We start from the raw sequence: 15,058 nt of genomic DNA, 5'->3' as shown, positions 1-15,058 counted from the left end.
TTCTCGGACCAGGGCTCGAACCCATGTCCGCTGCAGTGGCAGGTGGATCCTTAACCACTGTGCCACCAGGGATGTCCCGGGGCTTGTCCTTATTAATAAAATGGCCATTGTAACAGCATTTGGAACATTTAATTTTTTAAAGGCAAACAGTTGAGGCTACATTTTAAATCAGGCCTATTAACTGAATTGATTATATATGTAAAAGGAGCTATTTTAAAAGGTCTTTTTAGGGACTTCCCTGGTGGCACAGTGGTTAAGAATCCGCCTGCCAATGCAGGGGACACAGGTTCAAGCCCTGGTCCGGGAAGACTCCACATGCCGTGGAGCAAGTAAGCCCATGCGCCACAACTACTGAAGCCCGCACGCCTAGAGCTCGTGCTCCGCAACAAGAGAAGCCACCGCAATGAGAAGCCCACGCACTGCAACGAAGAGCAGTCCCCGCTCGCCGCAACTAGAGAAAGCCTGCGCACAGCAAAGAAGACCCAACAGAGCCAAAAATACAATAAATAAATAAATAAATTTTTTTTTTTTAAAAAAAGGTCTTTTTAAACATCCTTTGGGGAAGGGAACAGTAATAGTTCCCTTATACTGCAAATGAATATACTGCATAGCCTTGTTGGTTTTTTTTGTTTTTGAACTTTTTGAGATCATGGGTCCACTTTCATTATCTAATTTCTTAATTTTTGTTAGCATCTAATCAGAACTCATCGCACTATACTGAGAAGCAATACAACACTTAATCATGCACCTGAGTGTCCCACCAGGCAAGATCTCACAGGACCTATCTGTGCTACCCGGACATTAAACCAACTCCTCTGAGCCAGGATCTTTGCTCATTTTCTCAGCTGTCAGAAGGTACAGCTGGTGGAAAATGCCCAGCCCTCAGCGTCCACGTGTCTAACACCATCATTCTCTACAAGGAGAAACCCACCTGGCTCCAGCTGGCACGGCCAGGGAGTTCTTCCCAGAGCACCTGACCCTGTGGCCTTTGTGGAAGGCCGGCCAAGGAGCATGTCTGCCAACTTCAAAGGGACCTTAGACTTACTCATGAGATACTGGAAAGAAAGATGAAATATACAAACCCTTTAGGCCTCCTGCATCAAATCTAGGGGATTACTTGCTCCTTAATGTACAAAGTTCTTCACTCCCAGATGGAGTAGGCTGGTGTGTGTGTGTGTGTGTGTGTGTGTGTGTGTGTGTGTGTGTGTGTGTGTGTGTGTGTGTGTGTGTGTGTGTGTGTGTGTGTGTGTGTGAGAGAGACAGAGAGACAGAGTATGCGTGTTGTTGTTGATCTGGAGTTTTGTAAAACAGCAAAGCCATGGCATTCTGCTCTTGAGGGGCTCAGAACTTAATGTGGGAAGCTGCTTAGTTGTCTCTCAAGATCCCACATCACTCTCTTCATTTCAAATCCAAGTTTCCTGGGCAAATCATAGGGAAAGTAGCCTAGCAAACTCTAAGAATTTTATCTAAGAAACCGATTCTTTTAAAAAAGGTAAAGGTGTCCTATGCTGTACACCTCTCAGGGGCACCATGAGCAGACCACAATGTGAGCAGCCCACCCTGTTAGGTTACGTTTGGGTTCGGGTCTAATACAGTCATGACTGAGCCATTCCTTGGCTTGGTAAACGCTCACATAGGTGGCTTCCCGGAGCTCTCAGTGGGCACTGCACATACCTGGACTGGATTTCTTTACTTCTTTCCTACACGTAAACCCTCACTTCCTCACTTGGCTGTTTGCAGCTAAGATCTCTGCGAGAGAGGTTTAAGGCAGGCAAGGGAAAGGGGTGACGTCCTTGGTTGCTCTGCTTACCTCCGAAATAGACTTGACGAATCGGATCCCGTCATTGGCTCCTTTCACCTTGGCCAGGCAGGCACAGAAGTAATCCCAGTAGTCCTTCTTGTTGCCCAGGAGGGTGGCCTTCTCTTTCTGATCGAACTGGGCAGGGAAAGGAGAGTGAGGACGTCCAAACCCACTGCTGTTTATCCCACCATTTAAACGAAGAATAATAACAGCTTCTTAGTTGCCTGGCACTGGGCGAGGCCCTTTATTGGCATTATTTTTATTTACTGGTGAATGAGGGGGTTTTCGTCCTCAGTTTACAGGTGAGGAAACTGAGGCTAGGAGAGGTTAAGTAACTAGCTCAAGGTCATACAACTAGTGAGATTCAGGAATAATAGGCGCCCAAAGGGACCTCTGTGCACAGAGTTGGGTGGAAGACACCAACGGTGCTATTAAGACACGGTAAAGAAACGCAAATGAAAAGTTTTAAGGGCAACATGAAGAGTGTTGACAATGTCTTGATATAGGGAAATGTGTTAGTGACATTCTATCCGTTACTCAACTCAAGCTTCAATACTGTTTTAATATACATAGAATAAATCCAAATAAATGTCAGCCATGAGTCATTTCAAATCCAAAACCAAAATGGGCTAAGAAAAAAAAAAGCCCCATTAATACTTTCACAATGTAAAACAAGAGAACCAGTTGAAAAGGCATGTGACCAAAAAAGAGGGGATATATGTATACATACAGCTGATTCACTTTGCTGTACAGCAGAAACTAACACAACATTGTAAAACAACTATACTCTAATAAAAATTAAAAAAAAAAAAAAAAAAAGGCATGTGAAAGGTGAGCCTTCAACACAATGAGACACCTCCTCCAGTGGGCTCTCATCCTATACACGTTGGTGGGAGGTGACACTGCAAACTTATGGTGTTCTAAATGACAGAGGATATCTTCCTATAACGTAATGTTCTATAGCATTTTTTTTGATTATAAAAGATGTGCATACATCGTTAGGACAACTGGGTAAAAAAAAAAAAAAAAAAAGAAAAGAAAAAAATTATAATGCCTACACCATCACCCTAAGATAACTTCTGTTATCATACTGGTCCATTTCCTTCCTGCCTATTGTAGTTGCCTGTATTTTTCCACATCTGCAGAGTTCTCTAGATCTGTGCTTCTTGAACCAAGCAGATATAAGCATTACACTGTAAACATGTTAAAAGAAAACTTCCTGAGCTGACCTCAGAGATCCTGATTCAGCAGGTCAAGGTGGGAACCAAGAGCGCACCTCTAACCTGCTCCCAGGTGATGCCGATGCTGCTGGCCTATGGACCACACTTTGAGGAGCGAGGCTCTAAAACAGGGGCCTCTGGATAATCTTCAGAGGGTCCGCACACTCCTGGAAAATGTGTGATTGCGTGTGTATGCATATGTTTGGGGAGAGATTCCATAGCTTTCACCGGACTGCCAAAGGGGTATGTGACTCCCCCAAAGTTAAGACCCCTGTTACACAGAGAGACCTTGTGACCTGCATTAAGATGACCTACATCTCTGAAGAATGTTCTCGATTCCCAAAACCATCCTGAGGGGCAACATTCTGATTCCCCAGAGGATCACACTTGGAGGCTGGGGACGGCTGTGACCTTCAGTCTAACCAGGAGGCCTCAATGGCTGCACTGAGTTTTCGGAGCTGCATCCCGAATGTTGATGAAGAAGCCAAGAGGGAGACAAGAGACAATAGAGCAGAAATCAACACATGACAGGAGTCACTTACTTGAAGGAGATACTCAAGTTTATAAGAAAACTTATGCAAGCTGGTGCTGTCATCTGTGACGGGTTCCCCTGCTTCCTTAAATTCTCTGCTTAGTTCTGTCACAGCATCTTTAAGACAACAAACAGGATCATGTAACCAGTTGGAGACTGGCCTCAGAGAGAGCAGCGGGATGGCCCTGGGGAGCAGCAGGAGGAAGTGGCCCACGATAGCAAAGCGCTGTGCACATGTGGAGTGCTACATAAACATCCATGGGCTGGAACTCCAAGTCAGAAGGCGCTAGGATGTCCTGAGAGCCCACAGGTACTTTACAACAGCTCACTGACTGGGCACATTTCTTGGTCATCCCTGTAGGCCCACCGTGTAGGCCTTATCATTTGCGAGTACTATTTCGTCAAAAATGTCTGCTGTGTGGATAAAGCATACAGCAGTCCCCTAATACTGACTTCCTGAGAGCTTTAGCCTCTATTCCAGCCATGTTTCTTGTTCTTCACTATAACCCCACTGCTCGGTACAGGTTAAGTCCAGGTTTCCAGAGGACCCAGAATATGCAAACAGAGGTCATGATGACAGTACCAAGAATGACACCACCACCTGCTTCTGCTAACTGAGTACTGGTTAGGGACCAGGCCTCTGCATGTCTTTCTCATTCAATAGAGCACTGTGAGGAAGGAATTGCTTTATTTCAACAAATCTAAGATGCAACTGATTTTAAGATGATCCCAATTTCAGAGCTGTTAAAATGTGAAAAAAAAGTAAGTGCACGGTAGAATTGACGAAGGCTGGCATTATCATCCCCACTTTACAGATGAGGAACTCACGGAGAGGTCAGAGCCAAAGATCACGGGTGGCAAACAGCAGAGCTGAAATGAGAACCCTGGTTTTCTCAAGGGCTCTCTGACCCCAGAGCTCACCTCTTAACTTCTAAGACGATTTACCTCCCAGTGTTGAAAAAGAGGATAAACCCCTTTGACTCTCACTCACAGCCCTGCCGTGGGACAGAGGGACTGTCAGAAGTTGGGTTTGGTTTAGACACTGAGAAAAATGTCCCCAGCCGAGATGGTTGGGACATGCTGCACAAAGCTATCTCCTCAGACAATTCTTGAAAGAAAAGGAACCCCTAGCCACTGCTCTCAAACACCATGGTTAGAAAGCAGACCTGCCAGGACTGAAGCTGAGCCTGAGCTGCTAAAAAAGTTAATCAACACTGACCCCTCAGGCAAAGGTCAGCAAATGGCAAAGACATGTTCTTGGGACTGAGTCTCACAACAAGTGATTGTGGTCTGGTGTGCCCTACTAGAAGTGTGTGCTGTGGCAGCACTGAGAGCCAGCAGCCAGGGACCAGGAAAGACACACAGCCTTCCTCCCCCACCCTCAGGCTGGGGTAAAGCTCATAACCTGACCTGGGAACTCCTGAAATTTTCAAAGAAGGAGCCTTGGGTGTGCAATATGAAATTTCCAGCTCTAATCTCTGATAATTACCAACAGATGAAAAGAAAGGGTCTTGAGAAAGTGTGGTGCCTTTTAAAAATTCCCACCAAAGTGCTCTGAGGCCTGGGCATAGGACATTGAGATGGCCTTGGGATGTGGGGCGTGACAGACGAGGATAGCACATGGGGTGGGAAAGGGCAACTGAACAAATTCTGATGCCTGTCTTCCTCCCTGGATCAGGAGCTCTGCCATGGGCTCCTCCCTTCCTCTTCCTTCCCTCCAATAACGACCTCTGGGTCCCAGAGTCATCCTTGAGATCCAGAGACTAAAACAGAGAGAAGATGGCTTACTTTGTGGAGAAACCTCTGAAGACCAGGGGCAATCTCAGATTTGCAGGGACTGTCATTTTACTTTCTGTGTGTATGTGTGTGCATGTGTATGTGTGTATATAGATTTAAAAAGAAAAAAGCCATCTCCCACATTTTAGCTGGACGTAGACTGGTGTGGTTAAGAGCACAGACCCTGGCTCCAGGTGTGTGTGCAAACCCAGGCTCTGCCTGACTGGATGTGTGACTGTAGGCAAGTCACTTAACCTCTCTGTGCCTGTTTCCACATCTGCAAAATGGGAATAATAATGGTCCCTGCCTCATAGGACCAAACGTGAGGACTCAATGAGCTATTATCTGTGAGACTCGTGCCTGGCACACATGAAATGCCATGAAGGCCCAAAATACTACATAAACAGGAGATAAGCCTGAGAAAGTGATTTTTATCTCATCGATATTTGCCTTCACAGTGAAGACTGCTGTGGCCTCCACTGGCCCGGGTATGAGCGACTGCAGCTGGTTGTCACCATGTCTGAGCAGTTAGGAACCTGCGCCTTGAGTCTGTCAGGAGAGTGTCACTGGGGTCCCCATGACATGGAGGAAGGAGTCAGCTTCAGACTGTGTTGTAGCAAATGTGCTGTGCTCCAGAGAGGCTTAGTACTAGCCCTGGTGATCCATGAGGGACAGAAAACTTGCCAAAATTCTCCCCTTGGGACGTCACCTGAAAGGGTGAACTTGGGCCCTGGACTCCACAGCCAGTACAGAACACAGCGCGTTCCTCCCGAGCCTGCTCTCTGCACACGCACCCCCGCCTGCCTTGCCTTTGTCCAGTGAGCCAAGGCCCACAAGTCTCTCTCATTGGGCAACGCTGAGCTCAGGGAAGTCTGGGAGGCAGCAGGCCCAGAACTGGAGTGAGTTCCACCCGGGACCAGGTGGAAGAGCAAAACAAGAAAGACGGGTGTCTCGTCTTCCTGCTTAGAAGGAGGGAGAATATCTCTGCAAATGAGCCAATTCCACCATCTCCCAGAGGCTCACAATTCAAAGACTTAACAGGTGGTTTGAAAACACAAACACACAAACACACCCACACACACACAGAAATCAGACCCAGACCCAGAAAGGGGTATTTGATTTTGTTTACAAAGTGCCTTTACAGTGCCTGAGAGGAAGGCCAGGCAAGGTCTCCCAGCCTTAACAGGGCGGACATCTGAGCCCCAAATATTTCAATATGATGTGTCCCGAGGGCTCCGATTACTCTCGGTGTAAACACAGATCACAGGGCTAATTTCAGCTGGCAACAGCAAAAGCACAGTCACAGCTCTCTCAACACCAAGCTCGGCGTGTGCCCTGCAGCCAAGCCGTACCTTGCAAATCACGGATGATTCTCTGCAGCTGGCTCTCCACGCTGGTGGACGCCATGGTAACCGTGACCGTCAGGGGCCGCCTTTCCTGGCTGTGGGCCGCCTGCCTGGGGCCGCTCAGCAGCGGTCAGACTCCGTGGTGGCACCTGCACAGGAAGGAGGCCGTGGAGGAGGCGGTTACGGACACAATTTAAAGACAGTAGTAGAGGCACGCTGCTCCGGGCACAAAGTCGCCCCATCTGGGCATCTTCCCTCAACGGGAAGGGCTTGACCTTTCTGCGTGGGCCTTGCTCTGTGGGCATTCTCTGATACACTTATATTCAGACACAGTGACCTGGTTGGGAGCTTCAAAAGAAACAAGATCAACTAAATAACATGACCTATTCTTTCTGAGCTCCCCTCCTAGTCTGCCCTTAGACAGGCCTGCCGCACTTTCCACGTTTAAAAACGCTTTCCAGCGGCTCCCCCCATCCCCCTACACCAAGGCCAGAACTAGTCCAACCCCGCTCACTGACCTGCTAAGCCTAAGGTGCCACCACACCAGATCTGCCGGCTCCCCCAGGCCGGGCCCTACCCCCTCCCCAGGCAGCGGTGGAGGGTTGAGGCGTGAGGCTGAGGACACATACCCTCAGGGCTTGCGGACCAAGGAGAGCCTGGCTTGCCTCTCAGGGAGGTCTGCAGCCTCCAGCCGCCAGAGTCCGGCTCAGCTTGGGAGGGCAGACACCAGGGGCCGCCAGGGGCCTGCGCAGCCCTCAGGACCAGTCAAGGGCTGTCTCTATTTTAAGCTCGGTTACAGTCCTCTCATGGCTGGTGAGTCCCGAGTTACCAGCGCTACTTGGGCAGCTGCTGAAGTGATTTAAGGACGCAGTGGTGGCTGGAGACCAACGAAGAGGAGGAGATATGAGCAGCATTGGAAGGAGGTCTGGACGTGCACTTGGACACCACCGTATCCTCCTTTCAGAACCTCTAACCCTTTCCTTAGATGTCCGATGCAAAGGCATAACATTTGCTGGCAAAAGCACTTGGCAAGACTAGAGGTGGCCACAGTAGCCACCCCTAGACGAGGGCCTGCTGTGCACCGGGCCTGCTACGTGCTTTACACACTAACTCATTTTAATTCTCAGCAGCACCCTGGGAGATAGATAACATACAAGGGAGAAACTGGCATACAGAGAAGCTGTGTAACTTGTCTAAGGCCCTGGGCCAGTAGGGAGGGGAATCGTGATGTGAACTCTGGTCAGTCTGAATTCAACCCCTTTGGCTCTACAACGGAGCCACTGTCACTACAGCAAATGTTAACCACTTCCACTGGCTCCTAGGAACTGCCCTGAACTCCAGTGCCTCTCAACTGTGCCACCACCTTGAGTGTTTCAAACATGAACTGGTCCTCACTCTCCCACCACGCTCTTCGCCTTACTGCTCCAGGAGACAAGGCAAGAAGATCCAGGAGGACAAATGGTCGCCAACCTCAAGTTCCTCCAAATATTTACACAAGCATTCAGGTCAGCCTGAGGCCTGGGGAGGGCCTGGTGCAGATATGCCTAGGCCTGTTTTTAACCCACAAGCCAGTGCAGCTGTGACTCAGTGAAAACAAGGCCCAAAGAGGGCTTCTCCAGCCTAGGAAGAACTAGACAGGTACATACCTGTACCACACTCCCAGTAATTCGTGACACGGAGCCCCAGAGAGTCAGGGCATCCACAAAGACTCCGCCAAAGTCCCTAGCAAGTGCTGGCACCCTGCCATCACAGACACCAAACCGAGGGTGGGTGTGATTTACCAGAAGCCAGCCTGCCCATCCCTGGGCGGCCCTGTAGGTCACCTGCTGAACACAGAGCCTGAGCAGGGACCAGCCAGGGCCCTAGAGAGCAGGAGCCCAGGATGGGCCAGACTTCTGCAGGGGCTCTGCTGCCTGGGCAGACACTTGGCTCCTCCCCCAGCGAGGAGGAGAGGCTCAAGGATCATCACTGTCAGTGCACAGCTGCCCTGGCACTACACTGTCAAGTGCAGCCTGGGGATACTGGGGCAACCAGGCACCATCCAGCCCTGGAGGAGCTCGACTGTGCTCCAAGAAGACAGACAGAAAAGCATCCAGATATGCGGACATGGCAGAAGAGGTCCATGCAGAGACATGAATAAAAAGTTATGGGTACTCAGCAAGGAGAGGGAATGAACCAGGGATACACACAACAAATGATGTTTGCCGAGTGAAAGAAGCCAGACTGAAAAGCTACCTACTTTATGATTCCATCTGCATGCTGTTCTTACAAAGGCAAAACACTGGGGAGAAATCAGATCCGTGGGTGCCAGGAGCTGAGGGGGAAGGGAGGATCTGACTACAAGAGAGTATGCAGAAATCTTGGTGGGCAACTCTATTCTGTGTCGTGATTATGGTGGTGGTTACATGACTGTATATATTTGACGAACATATATTTGTCAAAACTCACATACTGTACATCTTATCTCAACAAACAAAAGAGCAGCATCGGTATGAGTTTAGCAAGATGCAATGGGACCTGAGGAAGGGAACTTTCATTCTGCTGGGGGAAGGGAGAGGATGGTGGACACTCTCAGTAATGGCAACTGAGTTGGGTGATGAATAGGAGGTCATCGAAGAGACCTGAGGAGGAAAGGGCGCCAGGGTGGAGGGCACGGCAGGTGTAGAGACTGTTTCTCTACCTGCACTCCCCTTATTTGACTATGGTCAACAGAGAGCTTTGTACCTTCGGGAAGAAATAATCTTGAAGGAAGATGACCTATGCCCCATGAGTTCACTGGGTCTCTGTGTATACTTACTTAAAACTAGGCTGAGATCCGCAAATGACAGAGAGGGCAGAGCCTGGAAAGGAAGCACTAATGACAACAGATTCTTAGTTATGTCATCCAGGCTCTGGCTGGGACAACGCATGAACTATAAGACCAGCTGGATTTCCTAGAAACCAGCCCTCTTTGGAGCCTGGCACAAGGGCAATAGCGTCTGTAAACCAAACTGGCATCTTGGAATGACGAGCCTGAACAGACAGAAACATGCTCCTTCAAGACTTCTTGGCACTTTGGTGAAGCCGCAAGTGTCAGCCCGAGCCCAGAAGGCCTTCTCCGCCTGAGCCTCGGAGTGCCTCCCTCCGCTGAGGCCAAGTTCCCAGGTCACGGGGTGAGCTGTGCCCAACCACTGGTTACACAAGTTGATTTTCCAAAGAGCCTCTGCCTCACCACCAAGATAATGAACCCTGAGAAACCGCTGCTGGGCCTGTAGGTCACAGTGACTACACAGTGACCCACCATGGCTGTGGGTCACCACCTCACAGGGTTTCAGGAAGCAAATGGTCACCACAGGAATGCTATTTTCATGGACTTTAAAGAATGACTCTTCGCATTCTGGCCTCCCTTTTCCTGGGCCTGAGGTTATTATTAAACTTCAAAAGACACAGAATGGGGCACAGTCTCTCTCCACCCCTTGGTCAACTTCCTTGTGTCTCTAGATAAGCTTGCCCTTTGGTTTAGGGATGAGATATTTTTTACTCACAAACACTTCTGACACCAAACGTGTGGCTTTTTTCCCCACACTGATGTCCAGCTGACACCAATGGGTGTCCTGCAATTCAATTCTTTTTCTTTTTGGCCATGCCACAGGGCTTGCGGGATCTTAGTTCCCCTACCAGGGACTGAACCCGTGCCCTCGGCAGTGAAAGCGCGGAGCCCTAACCATTGGACCACCAGGGAAGTCCCTCAATTCAATTCTAACTCTAACTACCTGAAGTCAGTGCAGACCGCACAGGTTAAAGGCTCAGTCCACAAGACTGCCCCGGCTTCAGACACCAGTCACAGGTCCCAGTACCTGTCACTACCTGTACTTCTGACCAACCAGCTATAAACTGGGGTTCCCACAATCCCCATCTCAGGTTCTATAATTTGCTAGAACGGCTCACAAAACTTGGGGTAACATTTTACTATAACCGGTTTATTTTAAAGGACACAACTCAGCAACAGTGAAATGGAAGAGATGCAAAGATAAGTGGGGTGGGGTGGGAGCTTCCATACCCTCAGGGCTCTGCGCCCTCCAGCACTTCAGTGTGTTCACCAGCACAGTATTTCTCAGAATCCTGTCATTTGAGGTTTTTATGGAGGTTTCATTACATAGGCATGACGGATTAAATCACTGGCCACTGGCCATTTACTCCACCTTCAGCCCCTCTCCACTCCCCAGAGGGGTCTAAGGGTGGGGCTGAAAGTCCTCTGGCAACCAGCCCTCAGGCAGAAGCTATCTATCCAGGGGCCCATGAAGAGTCATCTTATTAGCATATGGTTATGCTTATGGTTGAAAGGGTTTTGCTATGAATAACAAAAGACACTCCTATTACTCAGGAAATTCCAAGAGTTTTGGAAGCTCTGTGCCAGGAACCAGGGAAAGAGACCAAATATATATTTCCTATTATATTACAGGAATCACAGACTTCTGGCATGAACCAGTGCGATCCTGACCTCTACAGCCCATTGGCAAACTGCTCTCCTAACTCACGAGACACTCAGAGATTGCTTCTATCCACACCGCCATGGGCTCCAGGACTCCAGCGCCTTGCAAGGCCCCCAACGTGCAAATCACCTCCATCAACCCAGGGTCCTTGTTGCATGACATTGTGAACCCCTCCATCACTGTCTCTGGCAAGCTCTTTCAAATACCAGAGAAATTCATTTTATAAAATTTTGGGGAACACTGGATTCTCTTGTCAACAACTCAAAATGATGTTTAAGCTTATCCAGAATGTCTGAAAACATCCAATCTTCTGGTAAAGAGGAAAAGGGACTAAACGCATTTTTAAAAATTCTTATTTATTACATGGTACTGTTGCCTGGGTTCCTCGTCACAGCCTATGTATTACTTTAGAGGTAAAGGATCTTCCCTGACCTCCAAATTCCTCCCATACCTGCCTAGATGCCCTAAATGCCTTAAACAAGGGAGACAGCAGTTCAGTCCCAAATTAAGATACAAAGACACTGACTCATGTAAACTTCTTTACACTATGGTACAAATGACTAATACTCATGATGTTGCCCTCATACTGGCTGTGGCAGGAGAAACACAGTGCCAGCTGAAATTGGCACTTGCCATCTGCCTCTACAAGGATTAAGCCACTGCAGTCATTGACCTTCAAGACATCCTGAAAGGAGTTCAGGGTGGAGATCAGGAATGAAGCACTCTGTGCTCTGGGAAAAACTGGCAGAATAGGCCTTCAGATAGTTCGGTATTTTCAGGAGAAGATTTTACGAGCCTAAATTCTTCCATCTTCTCATATACAGAAAAGCACTAAAATCATTAACAGTGACATCTGCTCCTTGTGACTAGCGGCAAGCCTTGCCAAAATGTGTGCTTGACTGCACGTACCCCCCTTCACTAAAATCATATATGATACTGACGTTCCCCCCCCTTAATAAAACTTAACTCACGACTCTCATGCTGTGCATTTTTTTTCAGTTGATGATAGCATCGGAGTAGCCACATAAGGAAAGAAGGCTCAGAAGGGGAGGAGGAAGTCTGGGGCATAGAAGACAACCCTGCCCTGCCTGCCAAATTTGTCATAATTGCTCCCAACACAATAGCTAAGACGTGACCCAGAGAGGGCACCATACAGTTGGCTCCTCCCCGACTCCCGAACAAGGTGGGGCATACAAGTTGTCAATTCCACCCTGACTGGGAAAGAATGTTAACAGGGACAGTTCAGACCAGTCAAAAGCAGAAAGCCTTTCCAAAGAGTCCATTGCCTTGGCCTGGTTCAGCACACCCAACAGCATCTATCTAGTTACCACTTATGGAAAGGGGGCACTTGGCTGGTACCTGCAGCTTTGAAGGCCTGGAGGTCCTGGGGCTCAGTGCTAAAACGGTCAGTGGTCAGGCAGACTGCCCTCACCAGGGCTTCTAGATGGTGCCTAGGAGAGTGCTCAAGAGTTTGTCAGAGGCCAGCTCAGAGGCCAACATTTCAGCGCACGTGAACAAAGGCTCATTAGGAGACACAATTATAATTAAAGACCTATAATTAAAGGGCTGACCAACTGCAGGCCTGGGTCATCTCGCCCAAACACTCCTTGCTTGTCATCTTCTCTTTCTTAAAGGGAATGAAGACTTGAGACTTTGCCATCACTTCTTGAACCTTCTCTTGGCCCCCTCCCTCCCACCAACAATTCCAGGTCTCTTGGTCACTCCCCCTGGAACATACACAAAACTGGCCCTGATTCCAGTCTGCTGACCCAGTAGAGCAGGGTCAAGAGGAACTTGTGGTTGTGAGGTGTTGCTTCTGGGCTTGGAGAAAGCTATCTTTTTTAGGAAGGTGGGCAGTTGCTCAGGAAGGAGCCATATATCCATATTTGGGGGTGCAGGGCAGAGGTCTTGCCACTGGAAAGCCCAGAGAAAACATCCAGGAAGCAATGGGCAAGGAAAGTGTCTTCTCTTCTCTCAATCACAGCTGAGTCCTGCCAAGCTGGACCCTATTCAGAATGCAGAATCAGACTCATCTTGTGAAATTTCCATTCCCTATCATGTAACAAATAATGCGATAAAGATTATGCCATGATTGGGGGAGACCCATGGTACATTTAGTTCAAAGTATTTTGAGGCAATTTTAACATATCTGTCCTGGGGAAATTATTTGACCTCTTCCTACTGTGTGTGTGTGTGTGTGTGTGTGTGTGTGTGTGTGTGTGTGTGTGTGTGTGTGTGTGTGTGTGTGTGTGTGTGTGTGTGTGCATGTGTGCGTGTGTGTTTTCAGATACAGTGTAGAGAGGTTACCCTTTACCTTCCTCCACGGAGGAGGTGCGCAAGGAGAAGAACAGACATTCTCGGTGGTTAACTTTGGCTGAGGCTTCTAAGCCCCGCTCCTGACCCAGGCTGTAGATGCCCTGGAAAAAGCACCTGGGGCTACAGTTTCTTCCAGCTCCACATTAAGCCACCACCTCTGGTTCAGTTGCCAGCCCACCCTGGACCTCTTACAGGGATTCTCCTCTTGGCCTAGCCCTCTGCAGACTAATGGCTTGCTTGGAATGCTTTTTCCCTTCAGGTTTTTCTTCTGGACTCCAAGGGCTCCCCTAACTCGGTTTTCAGGTAACTCGGTACCCCAGGCTCCTGAGATGGTTAGCCGGACCTGCCCTTGGGCTCTGAAACTAGCCACACTGCCACAGGACTACACCCAGACCACAGACTCTCCTTAAGTCTGTCCTCGGAAACACACTGACACACACATCTTCATCCCTGCAAAGAGGATCTGACCCCAACTAGAAACAGGCACCTGATTTCTTTCAAATGCCACAGCGAACAGGAAGGACCACTGGCGGCCACTAAAACCACCAGGCTGACTGGCTCCAAAGTGAGGAAGAGGGAGAAACACCTCCTGCCCAAATCAGCACAGTTCTGTCATCCTCATCTTCTAAAAGCCAGGAGCCCATGCACTCTGAGGCCGAAGCTCTTATGGGGGCAGTATAGTAACACATCTAAAAACAGCATGATAGGGCTTCCCTGGTGGTGCAGTGGTTGAGAGTCTGCCTGCCAATGCAGGGGACACGGGTTCGAGCCCTGGTCTGGGAAGATCCCACATGCCACGGAGCGACTAGGCCCGTGAGCCACAATTACTGAGCCTGCGCATCTGGAGTCTGTGCTCCGCAACAAGAGAGGCCGCGATAATGAGAGGCCCGCGCACCGCGATGAAGAGTGGCCCCCACTTGCCGCAGCTGGAGAAAGCCCTCGCACAGAAACGAAGACCCAACACAGCCATAAATAGATAAACAAATAAAAAAAAAAAAATTAAAAAAAAAATAAAATAAAAATAAAAACAGCATGATAAACAGAGACCCACGGAAGCAGTTCAAAACCCACCCTACTGATTGATTTAGCTGTTCAAACAGAGGCTATTAAACCAATCAAGAGCTTAAAAAAAATCTGCCATTGAGATCACAAATAGGAAGTATTGTTTATCTTTTGAGCAACACAATGACATCCATCCACTAGGTGAAGAGATGTTCACAAGGCCAAACCCGAATCATCTCTGCTCACAGGCGGCCTCTGGTTAATGAATCTTACCTGCTCTGCTGCCTGGGCTGGCTCCAGTGAATGTAGCTCCAGACTTTTGAGCTCCTATCAGTGATTTTCACCATGACACCACAGCTAGACAATATGCTTCCTCTGCCTCAGGTTTAAAGACACTCTGGTTTTGAGTCACCAAAGCTGTCCTTGGAATCACCAGAAAATGCAGGTTACCCATTAGCCAAGCCTCTCCCCTAAAGGGAAGAGGGGGACTGCCATTCTTGAGCGCCTATTGTATGTTCTAGAGGCAGCAGCCCACAGCCTCAGTGACCAACATGGGACAAAGTTACCAACTGCTCTGATCTTGTGCTGTTTTG

At 48.8% G+C, this 15,058-nt stretch overlaps 1 protein-coding gene across 5 annotated transcripts in view; it reads right to left on the bottom strand.

The window, feature by feature from the left end:
- Positions 1–15,058, bottom strand: part of FYCO1 (FYVE and coiled-coil domain autophagy adaptor 1) — an 86,467-nt gene that overhangs the window by 69,621 nt on the left and 1,788 nt on the right. For 4 of the 5 annotated variants that reach the window (XM_068559336.1, XM_068559338.1, XM_068559339.1 and 1 more), the window contains exons 2-4: positions 6,682–6,824; positions 3,564–3,670; positions 1,811–1,936 (exon numbers count right to left, since the gene is read on the bottom strand). In XM_068559336.1, coding sequence (XP_068415437.1) covers positions 1,811–1,936; positions 3,564–3,670; positions 6,682–6,736 — 288 coding nt within the window. In that variant the 5' untranslated portion in view covers positions 6,737–6,824. The remainder of the gene's footprint in view (positions 1–1,810; positions 1,937–3,563; positions 3,671–6,681; positions 6,825–15,058) is intronic. The other variant, XM_068559337.1, reaches the window with a different exon arrangement.

This window comes from Eschrichtius robustus, chromosome 12 (genome assembly GCF_028021215.1).
Source record: "Eschrichtius robustus isolate mEscRob2 chromosome 12, mEscRob2.pri, whole genome shotgun sequence".
NCBI classification, from domain to species: Eukaryota; Metazoa; Chordata; class Mammalia; order Artiodactyla; family Eschrichtiidae; genus Eschrichtius; species Eschrichtius robustus.
This window is presented reverse-complemented; position numbering and strand designations above follow the sequence as displayed.